Here is a 24,919-nt window from a genome sequence, read left to right as displayed (position 1 = left end):
GTGTGTGTGTGTGTGTGTGTGTGTGTGTGTGTGTGTGTGTGTGTGTGGTAGGGGGTAAAGGGTGGAAAGAAGGGAGAAGGGGAAGGCCAGATCACTGTCCAGTTTCTCCCAGTCAGAAATTCTCAAACTGTCATTTATTTGCACAAAATACTGTAAATTCCCAGATCAGACACACCGATATTCACACATAAGGCCCCAAAATGTGCTGCAAAGTCAAAAATAAATGATTTTTGGATAATCCTCACCACTGTTTGCTTCCATTCGCGTGGATAATTGAGTTGACTGGATGTACTGAGCGCCCCCTGTGTGTGTAGCTCTGGGAGGTTTACAGAATGTGGACCAGATGCAGTCTTGCCCTCAAGGAGCTTACAATCCTCTACCCAATGGAGTCTCCCATCCTCTGTTGCTCCTCCCTCTTTTTCTCCCCACGTCGGCATCACGCATCAGGTTCCCCACCTTGTACTCCTGTGCAGCATCATCCAGTGGCACGATGGTGTGAGCCCGATGGGCATGGGAGATCTCGCACACCAAGCATACAGGTTCCTGGTCCTCACAGCAAAAGAGGTTAAGGGCTTCATGGTGCTGGGGGCAGAGACTCTCATCTCGGGTCTTCCGCTTGACGGCTTGTAGCTGTTTGGCGATTTCCACCATGTTGCCCAGTTGCCTATTGGGCCGGAGGCTGCGATAACGTGATGTCTTGCGGCACACAGGGCAGGGGAAGTCTCTTTCCAGTTCCTCCCACCAACGGGTAATGCAGGCCCGACAAAAATTATGCCCACATTCAATGATGACAGGCTCCTTCAGGTACTCCAGGCACACTGAACAGCTTGCCTCTACTTGTAAGTTCTCCAGGGCTGTAGCTGCTGAGGCCGCTGAGGCCCCCGCCTCAATCAGGCCTGTATCTGCCATTATTCACCTGATAGTAGGAAAGAAAAGGAAAGAAGGTGGATTGAGTTTCAATTCTTTGGTGCCCTAGTCCAACAAACAGTCTCATCCCTCATCCCTGATCCCAATATTCCTGTATGATCCTAGGTCTGGATGCCACTAGGTATTCTCATCCAGGCATTTTCCATATTACCTTGCCCTAGCCTAAACCTTCCATACCATACCTTTTGAAAAACATATTTACCACAGTTTTTATTTCATTTACCCTGCTCTCAAACTCTGTACCTTTTATTATGTTTTCCTGCTCTGTTTCTTTGGCACATCCCCTCTTCTGTTCTTGGGTTCTTCTATAGATCCCCATTCTCCTCCCACCTCTACATCCCATTGTGCTGGGCAGTAGAAGGGATACAGAGTTTAGATAAGATAGTTCCCCTGCTTTCATAGTACTTTTCTCCTTTGATTCTCCGTGAGGTATGCAGGACATATAGACATTCCCAGCACAATGGTCTGCATATTGAAAGACTATAAATAAACATTACACAAATGCAAAGTATTAGTATACAGTGTATCTAAATAAAATAGTCCTGTAAAAAAATTTGGTAAAAAAAAAAATTTTGTTTTGAAGAAAATCAAGTGGTTAGCTCCTCTTTACATACATTCCTAGTCTGACACTGGTCCTTTGCAGACATAGCAGGTACTTTGGAAATGTATAAAGTCCTCCAAAAGGCAAAGTACAATAATTATCTCATATTCCACACCTTTTCATTTAAGTTATTCCAAAACAAAACATAGCAAATAGGATCGTATATTTTTATAGTTGGAAGGGGTCTTTAAAGACCATCTAGTCTAATTCCTTCATTTACAGATCAGGAAGGTGAAGTCCAGGTATTAAATGACTTGCCCAAGTTCATATAGGTGATTTTGCAGTGACATAAAACTGACTAAAAGAGCTATCTTCTCTTGGAATAGCACAGTTCCACTTAATAAACATACCTCATTCTATTCAATAGGATGTTTGCACAATCCTTCACCATACTTTTAAAAATGAAACTTGACTAGGCCTAGTAAGTTTCATGGTGTTCCAAGTGAGCACTGTTCTAATAGCAAACTATTAAGGTTTATTACTTCGAGTATGCTCCCAGTCTTCTCATCCTTTCATTAGTTACTCCTATTAACACTGCTTTACAAAATTATTTTTCCTCAAGTCAGCTGATAAATTACCAGAGTGCATCAATTTGAATCCAACTTATCAACATAACTAAGAAAAATAGTCAACTCTTAAGGTATGGGATACCTCTGCTTATTACACAGACATTTACTTCAAGCAGTGGGTTCCAACCTGTAGAGCAGAGCTAAAACAAAGGATCCATATTTCATTACATGACTTAGTATAATAAGTAAGCAAACATACCTTCTGGAGGCTCAATATATTATGTCACATATATGCATTTATTTTCAAATCTATGTGGATGGATAAAATACAAATTCATTTTAAAGTTAATAAATTCATAGTAGCCTTGTCATAATATATCTTCTCAATCAATAGATAATAGTACAACTGTCATCATATTAAGATTCTAGAATTTTATTCCCCTCAAAATCAAAGCTTCATCTGAATACCAGAAAAGGTTAGAAGCCACTGAAGCTTCGCTATCAAAAATAATCCCTCCAAAGCCCTTCTCAATTTTACAGGCAAACAAAATTCTTGTTAATTAGATCATTAACTGAAGTTTACTATTACATTATTACTTAGTTCCCAGGACTAAAACCTCCTTGTTATTTTTGACCTTCCTCTCTTCCTTCATTCCTAATTCATAAAGTTACCAAGTCTTGTCACTTTACTTCTGAAATCTTTGCCACGTGGCCTTTCTATAGTCCCACTGCCCCCACCCAATAGGCCCTTATTACTATGTTCTCTTCACTCCATTGACAATGCCACTTCCCTGGTGCAAGTCTCATTCCCTCACATCTGGACTATTAAATAAGACTGCTGGTTGGTCTTCCTGACTAAAGTCTCTCCCTGCTCCAGTCTATCTTCTACTCAGCTGTCAAAGTGAACTTCCTATAAAATGCAAGTTCAACCCATGTCACCCTCCTCCTCCTCCCCCCATTCAATAAACTCTAGTAAGCTCTAAGATAAAATTACAAAATCCTGTTTAGCTTTCAAAGCCCTTCAGATAACTTGGGCCCTTTTTACCTTCCCAGTTGTCTTATATTTTATTCCCCTCCATATACCCTATGATCCAAGGACACCACCCTCCTTGCGGTTCCTCCATAGTAGTCCATCTTTCTGACTCTGAATTTTCACTGGCTGTCCACCTGGATGCTCTCTTCTCTCCAAGTTTCCACCTCCTGGCTTCCTTCAAGTCTCAGTTATGCCATGTTTTGTAAGAAGCCATTCCTGGTCCTGCTTAATGCTAGAGTCTTTCCTGTGTCACTAATAACCTCTACACTCTTCTGATCTCAAACAGCATTGCTGGACGCAGAAGAGCCAGAGAGGGTCAAGACCTTGGGCAATTCACTTAATCTAGGACTGTTTCCTCATCTGGAAAATAGTAATCTCACTAATCACGGGGTTGTTGTGAAGAAAGTTCTTTATAAATCTTGAAGCCCTATGTAAGAATTTATTGTTATTATTACATACCCCCTACTAGGCTGAAAACTGAGGGCAGTAGTCAAGTAGTACTTGAATCTCTTCCAGCACCTACCTAACACAATGGCTAACACACAGTAAGGCTTAGTTTTAGGTCAAGTTTATGATGCTGTAAAGCTGTATTTATGTGCGAGGAGCAGTGCTAATTAACAAGCTGGCTTGAGGAGGCAGGAAAACCAGGTTTTAAGTCCTACCTTGGACACATAATGGTTGTGGGACCCTCGGAAAATCAGCCAACCTCTCAGTGCCCAAGCAATTCTGTAAGACTGAGCTGCACAACACGTGTTGCTTTGAATTAATAGACTTTGCTTCACCTAGAATTTCAATATTCTTACACCACCAAAATCAGAGGTCCCAACTAGGAAAGAAAAAATATAAGCACTGGGGCCCCTTATATAACTGGTGTCTAACAGCACAGTTATATGGGATTTGGAGCATAATTTTATTACTATAAATTAATCAGAACCCACCAAATGAATCTGAGACATCTGAACTTCATTATGGATGGTGACCGCTACAGCACTAAGGAGGTCCCATGGGAAAAAGTTAAAGAAGCCCTGACCTAGGGGGTCTTAGCTATTACATGATCACATTCTCTGAACATCCAACCAAACTGCAAAGGCTTCTGGAAAGAGACTGTTCAGAGGCTGTGTCTGCTGAGAATCACCCCATGGTCAATGAGGCTCATCTTCAGACTGGTCACAGGTGAGGAATTTCTGATCCAGAATAAAACATTAAGATTATCTACTAAGAAATGGAAGTGTTCTAATTTTTATGTTTTTCAGAATACCCTCCATGATGAAATCATTAGTTCATTGAAATACAGAGATATACTATATAAATATGTTTGCTTTAACTATTGGTCACACTTATAAATTATTTGACGACAGATTCTATAAGAACAGAATACTCCAATTTCTGCTGCTTACAAATATGCCCAAGTCTCCCCTATTCCTTAAACCTTCACTAGACTCTATACCATCTACTCAAGCTATCATCCATCCACCTTTTCTCAGTCAAACTCCTAGAAAAGGCTATCTATAGATCTTCTTTCCTGACATCATATGAGGAAGAACTATAATACTGGCCACTTCTTGCTTTAAATTCCAAATCAAGAATTTTCTTATGTATTTTAGACACCATATGAAGTCACTAAAACTTTCAGAGCAAGGTAGTGGTGTGGTGAGACCTGTGCTTACTGGCTACTCTTGACACAAAACATTTCCTCTCCTCTCACCTTTCAACCTTAAGCAATGTCTTCCAAACACATCATTTATCTGAAATTGCTCTCTTTTGAGTTACTAATGTCCCTCTTCATGTCTAAATTTGATGATTATTTCTAAGTCCTTGACTTTCTTGACCCTTCTGTAGCTTTTGACACTGTTGATCACCTTCGCCTCCTAAATGCTCTCTAAGTCTTTGTTACACTACACTGGTTTTACTACTACCTGTCTGACCATGCCTGCCCAATCTCTTTTGCTGTTTATTTATCCATATATTGGCCCTGTGGGTCAAGACTCAAGGCTCGTGTATGGAACCCTCTCTTTCTCACTTTATACTCTTATTTGGTGACATCAACAGCTCCAGATCCCATGGGTTTAATTATCCATGCAGATGACTTGCGGATCTACATCAAGCCTCAGTCCCTCCTGAGATTGTCAAAATATCACCAATTGACATCTTACAGATAACAAAATTGAGGCTCATAAATTAAATTAAACTCATGGAACACAATTAGTAACATAAGAGATTAAAAAAAAAAGGATTTAGATTCAGGTCTCCTAAGTTCTACTACAAGTATCAGAATGAGGATTTTAGAAACTACATCTCTTCTTCTCCCCATAACCAGGACTTCAGATCTGTCTGGCCTACAAGGCTCATACTCTTCATACTGGGCCTTTCCAAGCATTATCATTATCATTATCAATACTCAAAACTGTGTAAACATTTTATTGAAAGAATTAAAGGAGGCATACCTCCCCATCAAAATTCTGTGATACATACAAAATGAACATTTTCCTCTCTACTCTAGGACATACCAAATTGTCAACTTCTACCACTCACCTGTTATCTACTATTTTTCCCCATCCTCCAACTTGTCCCAATCATTCTTCTCTCCTAGAGTTGCTCTTCATCTTTCTTCTAGGCCTATTCCTCACCAATTTTTTCATACACCTCCTCATGGGTCATTCATCCCCCACTCTTTCACAGGACTTGAATTGGGATGAGGATGGATGCCACCCTGCTTCTTTTCAGGAAGGCCTGATAGATAAAGCCAGCAAAAAGTAACATGATGTTAAAAGGTGCGCACTTTGCCCCTCTGTTCTAACTGAAATGATCCACAAAGTGCTCCATTGCTCTTTGGGCACATTTTGTCTGAACATGCTCCTGATACTGGAGATCTATTCATGTTGGTGCACACATTTAAAGTGTTGCAAACATGTGGCACCCATGTTCAATAGCGACAAGGGTAATGCCCTGTAGGCTCAAGGAAATCACCCTTTGAAAACAAGAAAGGTTGTCAAACACACTCCCAATTAGTTAGCAGTGATGAGATTTTTTAACATGGATCACTCCAGCACATTCCAGAAACACATTCTACTTCATTCCATCAAATCCATCAAAAAGTATTTATTGTATACTATGTGCTGCTACAAAATCTGCTAAGCAGTAAGGATAAAAAAAAAAAAAAGAAAAATACCAGTAAGCTTGATCTTTTCACTAACTCATTCTGCCTTTATCCTTCCCTCCTCCAGGATCCAAATTCTGTAACTACCTCAAGTCCATACTCCCTTATACCTAATTCATAGCTTACTGCCAAAAACTATTTACAGAGCTCTCTACTAAACACAATCCACTGGCCAAATTATCTTTCTTCCATTAGGTCAACAATAATGTAAACAAAATCTGCCAACAAATCATCTCAAAGCAGAATGATTTTAATGATCAATCTTTGCAGTATGAAAGAGATAAGGAAAGCTCCTCCCTTCTCTCTAAAAAGTTGGGAACCTATAGGAATAGAACATTGCATACCTGTTCAGAAGTGTCAGTCATTATGTTGATTTGCTTAATTGGTTTTCTTTGTTTCAAGGTAGGGTTTAGGGGGAAAATAACTGACACAAAATCTGTTTAAAAAAATGCAACTTCATCCAGTCCAATCTCTAATCACAGAAGAGTTTTCACCCTTTATACCTATAAAAATATAATGTTCAACCTCTAACAAATCCTATACTCACTTTTTACTTTCTTCTCGACCTATATGGGGAACACACATCCTCTCTATGCCATATCACAGGTCTCTTTTTTATGCCTAACACCAGGAAAACTCTAAATGGCCCAAAGAGAACAAAAAACTTCTATGACCAGCAAACAAACTAATGTCTAACATTACACCTTCTCCTGACTCATTTTCTCTATTATTAGATTCTGATTTTTTTTTTGGGGTGGGGAAGAGAAGGGAAAGGGAGGATAAGCAGTAGTACAGTATCTCTCATTATGCAGTAATGCATAATAAAGCTTAGAAATAAAGGATGTTAAAGAAAAGGAAGCTGGGATTCTTAGACATTCTATATCTATTAGTACCTACCTAAGTTCATTAAGGTCCCCAATGGGGGAAACTAGCATTCATTTTCTTTCATCCCCAGAACCTAACATAATATATTTGGGATTAATAAGTATGTATTGATTTGCACTATAGTTCCCTGTGAATGGAGAGTAAGTTAGCAACAGGCCGTTCCTGTGTCATCCTTTCCTCATCAACCAGGAGATGAATTAAGTTTTTACATTTTTCTACCTGTAAGGAACCCAGCTCTAAGACCTTCTCTTGCCATGTTCATAAAACATCTAAAAGCTGAGAGGTTTACTCACCTGGGGAAGAGTTGTAGTCTCTGTAGCTTAGGAGCCAAGATTGAACAGGGCATTAGGATGGGAAAAGGGAAGGACCACCCAGCCCTGAAGAAAGAAAGGGAAAGAAGGAAAACGGTCAGATATTTAGAGGGGGAAGGGTCTATGGAAGGAGCCAAAGCCAAAACTCTGTTCCTACAGATACTGACTCTGTGGGTGGTGAAACAGATTCTCTTCCTCCTCCTCTGAACGTGTCAGTGGATGAAGTGCAAATTTTGTGGGAACCCCCATTCTGCTTCTCCCCATCTTTGGGGGTCTCTAACTTTACCATTCTTTTCTTCTAAGCATTGACCTCAACTCTGTCCCCAGTACACCCTTATTTCCTCTCTCCAGCTCTGCCTAACGTGACTTTGCAGGGAGGGAGAAGGATAACAAGGCCTCTGGCTGGCAGCAAGAGTGATTTTGACTCCAAAAGGAGGAGAGTTTCTCAGACTGTTATGATGGAGTGGAGGGTATCTATGACATCATGAAGTTGGGTAAGCAGGAGGATGACGAGCATCATGAAGAAAGTACGGCAGAGGGAAGATGGTAAGGCAGTGTAGCTAGACAACGCTGGACGCCCTGACATCACCAGGGCAGAGGTGACGTTGGCACCAGCCCCCCAAGCAGGAGGAGGAAGGCGATTGTTACGTGCTGGGGGTGGCAGTGACGTAGTAACAGGGCGCGGGGACGCTGGAGCGCAGAGCTGAAGCTGGCCAGGGAGAAAAGGGTAGCAGAATCGGGGGGCGAGGGGGAAGGTATTCCCACTTACCTCCCCCAGGTCCAGATCCGGGGGTCCGGGGGACCGGAGCCGCCGAGGCCACTGCCTCCTCCTCCAGCCCCCGAAAGATACACACAATACACACCGGAAGCGGAATCTACGCTCCACGAGTCCCACCCCGGGCTGAAGCCTCGCTGCCCACAGCCGGCTGGGGGGAGGAGCCCGTGATGCCATCGCCAACACGACGTGGGTATAAACTAGGCTCAACCCCGATCAGCTGGGGCGAGAAGGGATTAAGGAAAATCGGGTTAGGGCCGTTACGTTGTTCGCACCCAATGGACCCGCGAGGCCATCGCGAAAAGGGCGGAAGGAGAGGGAGGCGTTGGGAACGCACGCTTGCGCAGAGGCCCCAGGAGCTGGTAAAGTCTCCGAGAGGGGTGGTGTTGGCCAGGTTGGGGGTGGGGCATCGGAGAGCAGGCGCCCCGGAGCCATCTGAGGCCACTGAGAAGCGGGCGCGGGCTAGAGTGGCCGTGGTAACGGGGTGTTAAGCCCAGGTGGCCGCGGGCGCCCTCTTCAGCTGGCCTGGGAACTGGGGCGAGGTGAGTGAATCTTCTGATGGGAAGGCTGAACCACCACACCTCTCCCTACCCCCATGACTGGGCCTGGAAAGCAAACCTAGAGGGAAGCTAGGGCAGAACCCCCGGCGGTACGGTGGCCGGCCGTGCCCATTTCTCCTCGCACCCCTGGAGGGGAAGGTTTACCAAAATCAAAACTAAAATGGGAATTATAGTATTAGTTCAATTCACTGATCTGTCTGTCCCAAGAAAAGCGTTTTTACTTAAAGTGCTATGTGAATGTGAGCAACTCTTACATAGCGTTCCCTCTTTAAAAGAACAGATCAGTAAGAAGGCTCCCTCCCCCTTTCTATTAAATTACAGCTGGTAGGTAAACGTACTTTGAAGGTGGGGGAAAGAGGCGGCGTGGCTCAGTGCAAAACAAACAAACGTGCATTTGAACTCTGAAGACCTCTGTTTCAATCCCGATCCGGACCTCCCCTTTACTAAGGCCTTGTGTGAGTTTGAGCTCGAGCTTGGATAGAGAAGGCTCTTCCACCTCCGTGATTCTGGGAAATCTCAGGTGATAATGGCACGGGGGAAGTTTGCAGTCTTGGGAATTTGGGGGGAGGGGCAGCAAGAATTGGTTCTCGAGCAGGATCCTTTACCTCATGTGGGAGAATTCAAAGGACTAGGAGGGCGAACTATGCCCAGAAAGGTGTTGCTATTAAACTTGTAAAGAATGATGACAACTACATCCTTGGATACTGATCAACGTTGTTCAACTTAAGTTCAGAAAATTCCAAAAGTTTTGCTAAGCTTATTTGAAGAATTTTCAGAACTGAAGATCAGTTGTCCTTAGTTTTGTAAAGCATCTGCAAGTCATACCTTGAAAGCCCTGTCACGTTTTTAGTAAAGCTTTCACTTGAACTACTTTGCAAGAGCCTTCCAATTGGTCTCCCTACCTCCAGTCTTTTCCTTCTTCAATTCTTCCTTTATAGGGTTCTTCCAGATACACAATCATAATAACCACGTCACTGCCTCTTTCTTGCTAGCCTTATTTTGTACTTCAGACACTACATTTCAGCCAAACTGTACTTCTAGCTGTTCCTCAAGACATTTAGCACTCATATTCCTTGAGTTTTCCCCCATACCTGATATTATCTTTCACCACTTATCTCCCTTTTGAAATCCTCAACCTTCAAGGTCCAGATCACGCACCTAGAAGCCTTTTCAGATCTCTCTCCCCAATTAGGGAGGGTATGTGAGTCTTCAACCAATAAGGAGGAAAAATGCATGAGTGTGTTGCCCCACTGGCTAAACTGAATATTTAACTGTTATAAGAAAACAACAGCAGAATATATAGAAACAACATACAACAACAACTAAAAGTTGACATTTTACATAGTACCCTAAGATTTGTAAAGCCTTTTACACAGATTATCTCATTCGAGCCTCACAACAAATCCCTTAAGGGACGTGATAAGCACTGATTATGGCCAATCAAAATATCCCCTGCTGGAACTGATTTTTTTCCTCTGATCTTAGAGTGCTTGTCCTGGGTCTCTGCTTTATTCTCCTTGTATCTTACCTGTTTGTGCATCCATCTTTCTCCCCTATTAATATTGTAAAGTCCTTGAGAGTAAGTTCTTTGTTGTTTTTTTCATGGATATACATACACAGTATATATGCATATCTATTTATAGATCTCTTTGTGTATATATAATACATACACATTTTTTCATCTTAGAATCCTTACTGTCCTTCAATGTTTAGTTTAGGTGTCACAAACTTAAGGTACCACAAAGTTGAAACCTCTTCGGATCTCCCCAGTTGTTAATATACTTTCTCTTCTCAATTTATCTTGTACATGCTTCTTTGTATAAATACTGTATTTCCCAAGGAAAATGTAAGTATTGAGGGCAGGGAATATTGTTTTTGTCACAATATTGATAGAGACTAGCACGGTACCTTGTAAGACAAATGGATTTACTAAATGTTGGTTGTATCAAATGAAAGTTCAGCAGTTCACAATGATGAGTTAGAAAGGAGTGAAGGGCAGATGGAGCAAGCAGGATGCAGGATGTCAGATATGAGATACAAGATAAGATGCAGGATGTGACCAGCCAGAATAGTGATCAAAGAAGACTATGTATTGAATCCCCCCATTGTGGACTTAATTGTGTGCTTTCACAAAGTACTCCCAATTACCTGACATTCCAGAACAACTTGTCCCCTCCCCTTTCCTGTTCCCTTTGTTTATCTGTATGGACTTGGTTCTACCTGATACCCCAGGCATTCCAGAGCCATGCTTGCGTCTCTTCCTCTTCTTCTGTTAAACTATATTTAAGATCAGACGGCTAACCTGGCCAATCACTCTCCTTCCCACAGGGGAGCAGGGCCCACTTGAGTGCGTCACCCCAATCAATGCCTTTCTTTAACTGTCAGAGTGAATTCCTTCAGGACACTAGAACCCACACTACAACCCGTCTGTACTCCAACATTTCTAGTACCTATCATTTCTGGATGCTTGCTTCATCTGCCTAGAGCACTCTTTTCTACTTCATCAACAACCTCTTAAGAAATTGAAAAATGTAGAGGACTATAGGAAAATTCTGTTCTGGTTCCTTTTTTCTTCTCTCCTCTCTCTCTTTCTCTCCTCAATCCCTTGGCAATCCCATCTGCACCTCATCTCTAGACATATTATTCTTAAATCTATAAATACTCTGCCTCAATTGCTCCTTGAGCTCAAGTCCTACCTGGGTGTCCTACTGGCATCTCCAACTCAGCATGTCTAAATTATCTTCTTCTTCCCATCTCCTTCACCCCTCCCCTACTTGTCCTTCTTGTTTTTGCTGATGATAACACAACCATTCAAACTCAAAATTTCCAAATTATCTTTGACTCTTTGTTTCTCCTTACCTTTACAATTCCTTAACTGTCAAGACCTTTAGCAAATCACTTAAGTCTCTATCAACCTCATGCAATCCTCATTTGCAAAATGGAAGTAACAACACCTGCATTATTTATATTATGAGTTTCTTGTCAGAATTAAATGAAGTAATGTCTGCAAAGTGCTTAAAAAAACTTTGGTGGTTGTTGTTTTAGCTCGAAGAGGACCAAAATATCACTATGTTGGGGTCAAGGTACAATGTGTCTGACTGTGGCTTATCAGACCAATATGAGCTCAGAAGGCAATACCACAGGTTGGGCACAAATAGTCCATGTGAACATTTGCAGCGGAGCTGTTTTTACATTTTCACATCTCACGTTTCTTTTGAGCGCCTTCTTTGATTTGGGCACACCATGCTGGGTGGTCCTGTGCCAGTCTCCCATACTAAAGTTCTTCAGAGAGACCTTGAGAGTATCCTTGTATCACTTTTTATGACCTTGTGAGCACTAAGCGCCTTGTGTGAGTAAAACCTTAACATGCTATATAAAAGCATCTATTCTCATTAAATTTCACCAGATTTTAATAGGTGCCTACTATGTGCAAAGCATTGTATTAGGTGATAGATATACAAAGGGGTCAGGGAGACACAGGATTAAATCCTAACTCAGACACATTAGCTGTGTGGCCCTGGACTAGTAACCTAACCTCTCTCAGCCTCAGTTTCCTTGTTGGTAAAATGGAGCTCCAGGCCTGAGCCTCCATGGCTTACAGTTTAGGTTCTGATGGCTTAGAATAAGTGTAAACAGCAATTGTTTTTCTATGAGGGCCAGAAACTTTGAGGGTCTTCCCCTCCCAGATTGATTTATTGACTGGTTGATCTTAAGCATTGGGGATGAAAGTATAAAGAATGAAACAATTTCTATTGCTAAGGAGTTAACATTCTAATGAAGGAGACAAGTAAATATTTTACACATACACATCATAAATACAAAGTGAATACATACAAATATTTAGAAGTAGTTAAATATAAAGTAGTTTGAGAGGGAGGACATTAGCATCTGGGAACATCAGGAAAGGCAGAAGATGGTGCCTTAGCTGTAGCTTAAAGAAAGAGGGACTCTATTGGGTAGAGGTAAGGAGGGAGTACATTCCAGGAGTGGAGAATGACCAGTGCAAAGGCAAAGAAATAGGGGATGGGGTGGTATATGTGTGGAGCAGGGGGCAGGCCAGTTTGTCTGGATCAAAGAGTGCAGGATGTAGATTACTGTCCACTGAATCTAGAAAGACAGGCTGAGGTCAGGTTGCAGAGAGTTTTAAAAGCTAAACAGAGGAGATTATATTTTATCTTGAAGGTAAGAGCCCCTGGAGTTGGCTGAATAGGGGAGTTAGATGGTCAGTTTGTCCTTAAGGAAAATAACTTTGGCAGTAGTATATAGGATGAAGAGGAGTAGTCTAAGACTTGAGGCAGGGAGACCAATTAGGAGGCTGCTGCAATAATCTAGGTGTGAGAGATGATGAAGGCCTAAACCATGGTAGTGTGAGTGGCTATAAAGGGTCAGATGGGGAGAATGTGAAGGTAGAGAAAACATTGGATATGGAAGGTTGAAGGAAAGTGAGTTCAGGATAATGCTGAGATTACAAATCTGAAACACTAAAAAATGATGGTGCGCTCAATAGAAATAAGGAAGTTTAGAATAGGGGAGTTTGGAATGTGAGTTCAGTTTTAGAGATGCTTAGTTGTTTCTGGTGTTATGGAACTGAAACTGAGAGGAGAGACTGGGATTAGAAATATATGTATATGTATATAATACACACACAAATACATATATATACACAGACCTATATATATATTAATATGTATACATATATATATATATATGTATATAGTCTGCATAGAGATGAAAGATAGTTAAACCCATAGGGACTAATGAGGTGAACAAATGAGAGAATGAACTGCTTTTCCTCCCACTCTTTTTTTTTTTTTAAGTTCTCTGTTATGATGGAAGAGGACGGTAGAGGAGAGATTAAGGATAAATTAGGAAATTAAATGATTTAAAAACAATATATCAATAAAATTTTTAAACAATATCACCATGAAACTCATGGAGATTGCTTCAGTTTTGGTATTAATATCTCATTACAACTCTCTGCCCTTCTGGAGGGTTGGAGGGAGGAGCAAAAAACTCTTCCCAAAGCCTCCTTTTTAAAAAGAGCCCAGTGAACTCTTCATTTCCCATCATCTGCACTCTTTGGATTCTACTCCAACATCATCATGATGCCTCCATGCCTGGTATCTTCCCCCCTCCCCCCAAGGTTGTGTGTTGTTTTGTTGTCTTGTGTGTTGACTTCCCCCATTAGATTGTAAGCTCTGTAGACCCCTCTCCAAACCATTTTGAACCCCCAAGACCTAAGAAAGGCCTAAAACCTGGATTGGCCAATCAGGAGAGACACTTTTGGCCCACTCTGAGCTTAACCTACCATAATGCTTTTTATGTGCCCTGGCATAACAGACATCCCTTGCTTTGCTCTCTGAGTGAAAATGCCCCTTCCTGTGTTAACAACTACAGGGCTGGATGAGGCTGACCAGGAGCATTTTTCTGTTTATGACCACTAAGGACATGGCCCCTGGGACCAGACACTTTCTTGAATAATGAGACTTTTCTTATCTTGGTAAACAAGGATATCCTTTCAATTGACACTTTGACATTCTCCTATCTTACTGTATTTACAATCTATCCACTTAAGAAATTCCTTTCTCATATCATGGTTAACACATATGGAGACCATGATTTTGGCTGCCATAGGTATCCTGAGCCAGGAAGGGAGGGAGAGGTGAAAGGGCATTGCTCTGAAGATATAAGGTCTTCTTTGTCTGTCCATCCTTGGACTCATTTGAACAATGAGCTCCCATGTGTATCTCTATATGCATGTTCCACAAGCTTTGATAGAAATAAACACTCACTTGCAGCCTAATTTTGTCTTTCTAAGAATGAATTTAGAAATGGTAGACAGCTCCTAGAGGAAAGGAATTCTTATTTGTATCTCTAGCATTTAGCACATTTCCTAGCACACAGTAGGTGCTTAATAAATGTTTATTATTTGTATGTTAAAAATGGCATAATAATACCAAAAACCTATAAGCAACCCAGAATGGCCTACAACAGGACTGAGACTTGGCTGACTTGCTTGGCACCTAGCAAATTCATGATTCTCTACATTTAGAATATGTAAGAACCCCCCCTCCCCCTTTTAAGGAAAGAAAACAAGGAAACAAAGCAGCACATTATGTTCTTCAAGTACAAGTCAAGACCCAAATTAGTACCATTGCAGGATCTCAAGTTTCTCTGGAAGGGCTTAAAGCCATATCTAGGTAAATTTAGTCAGAGTGTAAATGCAGCAAGTATTAAATACTATGAGAAGTATTGACAAAGTTTAGACAAGACTTTCCTTGTTCTCAAAAAGTGTGCAGTCTAGTGGAGCAAGAGACACTAATATAGATAGCTATAATACATACATTGTATTGTATGTATTCTGGGCCAGGCCATTCATGCTTTGGACTGGACTTTGTACTGGAATATAATGAAATACTCATGGACCAAAAAAAATTCGACAAAAATAAATTTACATATAAGAGATTTAAAGGGATACAGGCACTCATTATTAATTCAAATGAACTGCTCTCCTTCACCTACACATTTGCCATGGTAATGCTGGGTTAGAAAGACATCCTGCAGTGTATTAGGAATTCTGCTAAACTTCTAGCATCTCAACCTCCCAAGGTCAGGTTTTTTATGCCTTGGGGAAAAAAGGAAACTATCTTAATGGGTCAAGCCTGAGTTCCCAACCAACCAAATTCTGAGGATACCCTCCCTGCTCTCTCTAAAGGGGAACTAGTTCAGCCTACATACAATGAAACTACATCACTGGTTCAGGCCCTAGTTCCTTAGATTAACCAAATCCTGATGGTGCCCTTCCACCCCCCCCCCCCACCAGGATGCCATTCTTACCACATCCCGCTCCTTGATGTCAAGATCCCTAAAATCTGCAAGGAGAACTTCCGCTACTTAAATGTCCTTAATGCCATTATTAAACAACTCAGAACTAGGGGATATGAGAAGCCTACCATAGGCAGTACTGAAGGAGATAAACATAAGTGAGAAAAAGTAAAAATAGAAACATCAAACAATATCAAAGTACCCTAAGTGGGGCAGGGGGATATGACAAATGGTTCATAGGGAGTGTCCTGATATAAAACAGTGATAATGATCAAAAGCAAGATTAGGAACACTAGTAGTATATCACCCATGATGACACCTCTGACAGTCATGAACCTCCCTCACAAGTCAGAATCATCTGAAGCAAGGTAACTAGGAGATCATAAAGCTTCTTTCATGCAGCCTGTCCCAGGGCCTGCCTGAGTTGACATTGAGAACTTGCCCTATGCTGCCACCCATCAGTGTTCTCCAGCCCACTAGCTCAAATCTCCCTCTCCATGGAAGTCTTGTCAGAACATGATCCCAAATCCTTGCCCTTTAAAGGTATCAAATTCAGTATTACTCTCCTTTTTCTCTGGTGTTTCTGTGGGAGTCCCTCACCTTCATCCAGGGACTCAGGATGAAGAAGCCTAAGGGATTTCCTTTTTTTTCCAGAATTCCCATTCCCCATAATTATGTAAAGAGTTTCACTTTCTCCATATCATTAGAAAGTAAAAAACCATTCTACCCTTTTGTCAGCCAAGCTTTTTCTAGAAAGGAGTTACCCTAACCATGGGGTCGGGAGTAAGACTTGCCAATTAAGGGGCTCCTGAAAGGTTTGTTCTTTCCTACAGAACCTTCTGAGGTGAAAAAACTTCAAGACTTGAGTGATTCTGATCAGGGGTCAGAATAAGGGTAGAGTGCATATGATTCTAGACTATGTCTAAAAGTAGTTCATTCTTATCAGTTAAGTCTCAGAGGCTACATCTAAGAAATCTTGAAGAATATTGCTAATTTATCACAGACACAACTTCTGGAAGGTATGATCAAGGCTATGATAACAAAGCTTTTAGTTCAAGAGTCCTTTCTGGTATTCAACAATTCCAGATGTCTGAGAAAGATAGAGGATATGGAAAACCCAGAATGTAATGGTGGTGAGGTCAATTTATGATCTCTGCTATAAAATGGGCTCCCTGATCAGAGGTAGAGAGGCACATAGGAAAGAAGAATATGTTCTTAAACAACATATGGTGGGGTATGTTCTTAAAGAATATATTTGACTGGCACTGTAATGTCATATACCCTGAATAATTATCAGTTGCTGTAAGAGCAAACCTTTTGTCCTGAGATGGGAAAGAAGGCCAGTGTAATCAACTTACTAGTTGGAGGCAGGTTGGAAATCATTCATGATACTTATCTTTCAGAGATGGGTGCCCCAAGTGGCATGAAGTGTATTGTTGCACATAAGTAGCTGCCTCATCCTTGGTGGATCACATGGTCCTACACCTACTGCAACATAGCATCATGGCCCCTATTAATAATGGACACAGTCCCCAATCTCTATCATTTTTATGAGGAAACTATATGTGCTCATAACTGTAAGTGGTAGGAAGCATGGCAAAATTCCTCCTTTGTTTCTGACTCCAAAGAGAAGAACCTTTTATTGTCCAGTCCTTTTTTCTTCCAGGCTCTAGACCACCCACTCAGACTCTTGGCCACCACTTAGGAATCGGTATAAATGAAGCTCTTATCTGCTCTATTCCTCAGGGCTTTCTCACAGGCTGTCTTGTGACATGCAGCTTGGTCCATTGGGAAGATTTGCCATTCCCATTCCTCAAGGCATTCTCCAATACTTGATTAATAGAGATACTGAGGTCCAATTAATTATTCATGCCACTCTCATTGTGTATAGTACTGTAGGTTTACCAAGTAACATAGTTCCTCAAAAGTTAAGTCTTCATAGACTGGCCCACTAGTTTAGAGAGGAAAGCAAAACATTGGAACTAGTAATCAGTTCTATACTACTTGCAAAATTACAACCTTTTCATGAAGGACACTAACAACAGACAGACCTGGGTGAACACAACATTCAATTTCCATTTAACAGTATCATCAGTCAATTGCATCAGTCAATTCATAATGTGCAATTTTTGATGAAGGGTGATGGCATGACCCAAACTCATTTGTTTAGTGTAGTTAAGTCCCAGTAATAGACAAGCAACTAATTTTTCAAAAGTAGCAGCATAATGAGTGGCCACGTTAAAACCTAACAATCATTTAGTCCAGCTACCTACTGGTGCTTGCCAAAGGACAGAGACCTTCACAAACACAATCACAAGGATCATAAGGATCCAGGGAGAGAGATTGCTAAATAGCCAACTTTAGCTCTTCCAAGGTAATAGTTTGTTCTGAGCCCCACTTAAAAGTAGATCTGCAAATGACTTGGTAAATAGGGAATATTAAAATAATCAGATGACGAATATGAATTCTCCAGAACTCAAAGTGTCTAATAACCTCTGAGCTTCCTTTTTAGATTTTGATGACGCAAATGTCAGCTTATTTCAGACTACATCTGGAGTCATCTGGATTTTCTCTACCCAGTGTGTTCCCCCCAAATTAACCAAATAGGTTAGACTCTGAAATTTCTTAGGGTTTATCTCCCACCCCTTTTTTCTTATATAAATCACCATCTGATAACAGGTTTCTACCATTGTTGGCCCAGTCAACATTACATCATCAATACAGTGGTGGTTATTAATGCCCTCAGGAAGTAGGTCTCCTCAGCTCTTTGCCCACCAAAATGGTAGCAATACGAAGGAAAATTATGATAGACAATAAAGGTATTCTCAATTCCTTTCCAGGTAAAAGCAAACTGCTTCTGACAAGCCTCAACCACAGGAACAGAGAAAAATGTATTGGCCCAATAACTCCCTACCATTAGCCCAGGACCTGCGCCTCTGATCTGCCACATTGATAAAGTCAGGAAAGACTGCTCTAATTGGCATAACAACTTTATTTTAGCCTATTTCATCTCTATTACTTGGGAGAAAAATCTTTGTAAAACTTCCCAACTTTGAAATCAAACAATTCCAAGGGCTTCCATTTAGCTCCTCAGATGCTCCATTTCCCACTTCTGTGCCTTTGTACTGGCTGGCTGTCCCTTATATCTGGAATGCCCATCTTCTTCAACATGGCTTCCTGGAATCCCTGGTTTCTTTTAAGACTTAGATGAATCATTACATTTTACTTATGAAACCTTTTGTGATTGCCTTCCTCCCTCCCCCAACTTCTAGGGCCCTCCCTTCCAAAACTACCTTGTCCTCATCAGCACCCTTGTCATTTTCTGCTGCTACTCTTTCCATATTGGATGTCTAGAATTCATGCCCAAAAGAAGCTAAGCTCGTCAGCTATGAAATCTCTAGAGTTGTTCTTCCTCATCTTCATGACTGCCATTTGCTGTTCTGACACTATATATATATTGCCTTACTTTCCACCTCTTCATCTAAGAACTAATAAAATCTACATTACCTTTGCCTTTGGAAAGGGCACGTAAATGGACTGTGATAACGTCCATACCAAAACAACCCTCCCTGGCTACCACTCTCCTATATGTACCGTCTTCTTGAGGTCAGGAACTGTCTTTGCTTTTGTATTTGTATTCTCAGCTTAGCACAGGTCTTTGGCACAAAGTATTTGATAATTTTTTATTCATTCAAATATGCAGACTATATTATACATGAAAATGAGTACAAGAAATAACCGAAAAGGGCAGAACACAAAATATATATACTTTGATGACAACTCAGCAAAAAAAAAGAATAAACATTAATAAAGATCAGAAGACAGTTTTGAAAGATGTACATAAAATTTAATGTTCATTAAACCATTAATGTTCATTAGGTTCATTAAGAGGTGTGTGTGTGTATGTGTGTGTGTGTGTGTGTGTGTGTGTTAAAATCATGATAAAAAAGCAAATTAAACAAAGTAAATGCCATCCTGGTCTGCCAGACAGTTTTAAAGATGACCCTACAGGAATCTAAAAGGGACATAAGAGATTATTTTATCAAGTTCACTCATTTTAGAGACAAGGAAACTGAGGTCCAAAGAGGCTAACTTACTTTAGCTAACATCACACACTTGGTTGATGGTAGAATTGTGATTACAGTCTAGGTTTCCTAAAAAGTCAGCAGAATATCAAAATCAACTCTGAGGGAGGAAGGAGGGGATTAGAGTAACACGTACCCAGGAAGAGGCTTACCAAATGGTAAGACCATTGGACATCTCATGCCTTCTTGACTGGAATTAGGAAGAAGATGGAATGCATAATTCCAGAAGAATTAGATTCCCTAGTAAAGGAATAGTCAAGCTAAACCAAACTCATGCCAAGATACTATTAGCAGACACCCTATTTTCCAGAGCTAAGGCCCAGCAAGCAAGTTGTGACAACAATCCTTTGCGCTCACCTTCTGGAACTGATGGTCCCTGAATGTGAGCAAGCACCAAAGGGCCCAGACATGAAACCCTGCTATGAATGGACTTTTTGTCACTGGACAACCTTGTCTCACTGTTGTTGTGCCTCACTACTGTTGCTGCACTACACTATTTGACTCTTTGTCTAGCCACAAGTATATAAATCAAGGTTCTACCACACTAAAGCAGATCCCCTCACTAGGGGTGGGGCCCCAGCACGAGTCTAGATCCCTTTCTTGCTTGCAAGCCGTTTCCCTCACTTTGAAATTAATCTTCTGTTTGATTCCTGACTCTCCTGTCTCTAGCCTGCTCTGTTCAGCTCCAGCCACCCAGAGGTTAGAAGTCTGTTAGGTCCAGTTGACACTAGCATCTGTCAAGACAGGCTATACACCAAGAACTTTGCTATCATTGTCATTTTTTTCAGCTTTTTAAATGTTTGCTTCATGCTGTGCAGTCCCAAGAAATACTACAGATAACATTCATGTTCAAACTTCCCACACATGGATAAATGTAATGGTTGTGCTATAAATACAAGGTGAGAAATGAGAGAAACATGCTTATTGGTGTTGCTAATAGGGCTGTGGAATGTCGGCAGGTGCTGGGATTCTGTAATGATACAGAAAAATCTCTTAACTGGGCTTATTTTTGGGCTAGAGATAATTCAATTCAGTAGGCACTTAATAAGTATCCAGCACTATGTTGGAAATTAAAAACACTGAACAGCTCCTGCCTACAAGGAGCTTACATTTTATTGGAAGGAAAAAATATGTGCACAGATCAGTAATTGCAAAACATATTCAAAGTAATTTCAGGATTGAGGGAGAGCGTTAACTGAAAATCAGGAAAGGTCTTCAGTGGGAATTAGCACATGAACTGAGTCTAGAAGGGAAATCAGGATTCCAAGAGGCAGAGGTGAAGAGGAGGCATATCCCAGGTTTGAGGTAGATTTTGTGTAAAGGCAATACAAGCAATGCATTGAGTGCCACATATGAGAAAGACCAAGAAAGCCAGTTTGAATGGTATGTATATTGCATAGGAGGAAGTATTAATCAGTCTAGATAGTTTGAAGACGATTATGAGGGGTTTTAAATGCCAGAAAAAGGCATTTATATTTTATCCTAGAGGCAATAGGAAGATACTGATTCTTCTTAATCAGAGAAATGTTATGGTCAGACCTAAGCTTTGGGAATATCAATTTGGCAGCCGTAAGGAGGATAGACGAGTGGGGAGAATAGAGGCTAAGAAACCAATTAGGAGGTTATTTCAATAGTCCAGGGAAGAGGTGGAGGTAAAAATGACAAGATGTGGAAACTGATTGGACTTGAGAGGTAAAGGAGAGAAGAGTTGAGAATGGCAAGTTTTGAATGTGGATGACTAAAAGGATGGTTATGCTATCAGGAAAAATAGACGATTTAGGAAGAGGAATGAATTGAGAATAAAGATAATGAATTATTTTATATATGTTTGAGATGCTAATGAGTCATTTGGATAGCAATGTCCAGCAGACAGTTGGTGATGCATAATTGGAGCTCAGGAAAGAAATGGGGGCTAGGTAAGTCAATTTATAGTCATCTCCATACAGATGATTAGTGGACTCATGGGAATTGATGAGAGAGTGAAGTGAAGAGGACCCAGGACATAGCCATGGGATACCCCCATGCATTACAGGTGGGTAGGGATGTTCCAGCAAAACACTTGGCAATTACAATTAGAGTAATTTCCATTGATGAGTGGGGTTGCCAAATTTTAAGGGGCTGACAAATGAGTGGAAGGTGAGGATGTGGAAAAAACAAATGTAGACACTTTCTCCTGACAGTTTAGCTTTGAAAAGTTTGAGTTTGAGAAGGATATCAGGGAAGAGTTTGAGAGGATAGCAGGGTCAAATGAAGGGTTTTTCTTAAAGAGGGAGATCTGGGGATGTTTATAAGTAACAGAAGAAAAGCTACTGGAGGTGGAGGAGAGAAGAGAATGATCAAGGAGCAAGTGTTCAGAAGCAATAGGATCAAGGGCACAAGTAGAGGGACTGGCCTTCAGAAGGATAAGGTCTACCTCTTCCTCCTACACTAGATCTAAGGGGGAATGATGACAGAATTTGAGGCACAGAATTAAGAAGAATATATATTTACACAGTTGGCCTTTTAAAAAAAATTACAAGGTGAGGTCTTTTGATAAGAGGAAGGGGTTATGTAAGTGGCTTGAGGAGAGAAGGTTTGGAAAGGTCTCTGTGAGTAGGAGTATATCTAGAGTCAATCAGGGATGAGTAAGGGTATTGACATGTAGCAGTGAGAGCCCAGTTGAGGTTAGATAATGTAACTTTGTAGCAGATTTGGTCAGCACAGTTGTGACTTCCTCCAGAAGAATTCAGACCTATGTGAACAGGAGTAGAGTAGAGAAGGTGGGAGTAACCCAGAGGTAGGGTTTGAAAAGGTAGGAGCATTTATAATGACAAGGCAACAAAATACATGGCTATAAAGTCGAATCTGGTTGAGATTGTGAAGGGAAGAAAATGGGGCCAGAACAGGGACGGTGAACTATGAAAGCAGGAAGGGGTAGAGTGACTAGAGAGAATGATGAAGATGAAGAAAAGGTTTAGGAGTGAGCTAGAGGAAAAGAGGGAAAGATAAGCAGTTACAGTCTGATAAAGGAAACTCTGAGTTCTGAATCATGAAGGTCAAAGAGCTAGATGTGATAGTGGGATCAAGAGCATTATGATCCCTCTGTGCGGATGAGGGAAAATGGAGGTGCAGATCATGGAGGCTGAGGAGATCAGCATTATTTTATGTGTCATGTGTGTAGGGACAATCAACATGTATACTGAAGTTCCTAAGTTTGAGGGAAGGGGTGGGGTAGGGAAGAAGCTTAAACCAGGTACTAAACTACTAATGACATGGGGGGGACTAGCAGATAATAGTAACCAGGATGTTGTAAAGGAAAGATGATTGTCCTACCTTGTATGGTAGAGCATCCTCCTCCGTCTGCAGCTCAAAATAATCTTTGTACTTTTTCAGATCTTTGTAAACTCCACATTGGAAGCACTCATCCTCTTGAAGTAGAAAATGTCACCCCCAAACTGCTCACAAAACTGATACTCCCTTGGTGGCTGCCCACTCTAGTGCTCTAGAGTAATAAGGCTCAGCATTAAATTGGCTAAAATCCCATTGGGTCTGGCGTCTCTTTTTTGAAAAGGCTTCTGGCATAAAGTTCAGGTTGTAGTTCCTTCTGTGGATTTCGATATGCCACAGCCCTCAGGTTCAGCAGAAGCTGGGGCCATATGGGATGCTCAGGGTCCAAAATGTATTCCAGGCAGATGCTACAGGTCACTTGCTCAAGCAGCTTTTCCAGAACAGGCTCAGAAACCATGACTGCTGTCTGAGGTGTGTTTGAAAATTCCTCCTATGAAGGATTCTGCTTCCTTATTTGATTGGTGAGAGGGATAGGGTTGGGGTCGTGGGGTATGGGTAGGAACTCAAGATGGGATTGGAAGGATTTAGGACATAGATAATTGACAGCCCTAGTACTATCAAGTGCTACCCAAGGCAGTTTTTAAACGTCTCCAATATCTTATCAGCTAGGACTCATGGTTATTAGAAGTTACTGCCTCTAATTTTATACCCCAAGAACAGTAATGGATATTAAAATTAATGGATTTAGGGGTTAATTCCTCATCGCTGAGGAAGGTGTCATGGAAGATAGCCATTACACTTTCCAATGAACCATCCTTGCTGTCTCAGAGAAAGAATATTGGACTAGCATGGTGCTTGCACCAGCGTGGTATTTATTGATTTCTTGATTTGGACTAGAGTGACTAGGGGTCTGACCCAGTGTGGCAATTCTTATATTTGTTTTGCTAGGTTTTCTTCTTTTTATTTCTCTCTCATTCTTCCTACTTTTCTCTCTGTTCTTCCCTTCACTAGGGCCCCTCAATCAACATGGATCTCTCCCTTCTATGACGCTAGACAGCTCCTATTGTAGCCCTTAATCTCTCTCTCTCTCTCACACACACAGAGCTTTTCCCTGTTGTTTCTTTTGAATCTTTCTCAATGCCTAGTATGTGTTGAATTCATAGTAGGTATTCAATAAAAAAATTTCAAATACTGATTGAATGGATGCCAATGGCAAATGGGATTATAGCTATACTTAGAGTTTAAGAAGTTAAGGCAAAGAAAAGGAACTTATTTATATAGTGAACAGTAAACAAATGAGAACACTGGGGAGGCATCAATTGAGTAAGTGAAAAGAACAACAGATGAGGAATCAGGAAACCTGGGTTCTAGTCTCAACTCTGCCAGTAACATGCTGTATGACCTTGAGCAAGTCCCTTAATTTCTTTGGACTTCAAGTTCCTCACCTGTAAAATGAACATGGTAGAATAACTGATATTTAAAGTCCTTTCCAATCATAAGACCAGGTTTTCTCTGTGAAAATTTTGATTATTCCTTTTTCATAACCCACATAACCAATTATAACTATTGCCAACTCATTCTCTTATCTACACCCTCACAACTCACCAAGATATGTTTGTGGAGGGCAAATGGTTGCAAGCTAGATGCTGAGTCAATCCACTGTATACCCTAAACACTGAACACCCAGGCTAGGGAGGGAGGGCAGAAAAAAACAGATTTTCCTCAGGCTCTTCTAGTATTACTTATACCCCAGGAGTACATCTGTAAGAAGAGAGGGGACAAAAAGGGAACCTGAGATGAGGAGGCCTGAGAGAAAGATGGGATTGATGCAGAGAGAAAGAGAGATACTGATTTACTTACATGGAAATGATCAACTTAAAAATCTTGCTGAAATGAATTGAAAAGAGCTCTACCTACTTTGCTTCATCCTTCCTTGTGTCCTGTGTGAAGAGCTACAAAGAGAAGTAGCACCATGGTGTTGGTG

At 41.0% G+C, this 24,919-nt stretch overlaps 1 protein-coding gene across 7 annotated transcripts in view; it reads right to left on the bottom strand.

Annotated features, from left to right (window-relative positions):
* Positions 1–24,359, bottom strand: part of LOC114053387 (E3 ubiquitin-protein ligase TRIM39) — a 31,577-nt gene extending 7,218 nt beyond the window's left edge. The window contains exons 1-4 of one of the 7 annotated variants that reach the window (XM_027876390.1): positions 22,981–24,359; positions 7,406–7,489; positions 5,603–5,800; positions 457–916 (exon numbers count right to left, since the gene is read on the bottom strand). In XM_027876390.1, the coding sequence (XP_027732191.1) occupies positions 457–909 (453 nt within the window). In that variant the 5' untranslated portion in view covers positions 910–916; positions 5,603–5,800; positions 7,406–7,489; positions 22,981–24,359. Of the gene's footprint in view, positions 1–245; positions 917–5,602; positions 5,801–7,405; positions 7,490–8,192; positions 8,289–22,980 lie in introns of those variants that run through there. The other 6 variants (XM_027876388.1, XM_027876391.1, XM_027876389.1 and 3 more) reach the window with 6 other exon arrangements.
* Positions 24,360–24,919: the final 560 nt, after the last annotated feature.

Source organism: Vombatus ursinus, unplaced genomic scaffold, assembly GCF_900497805.2.
Source record: "Vombatus ursinus unplaced genomic scaffold, bare-nosed wombat genome assembly UNPS02014811.1, whole genome shotgun sequence".
Taxonomy (NCBI): Eukaryota; Metazoa; Chordata; class Mammalia; order Diprotodontia; family Vombatidae; genus Vombatus; species Vombatus ursinus.
Note: the sequence above shows the minus strand (reverse complement) of the source record. Positions and strands in the feature narration are given on the sequence as shown.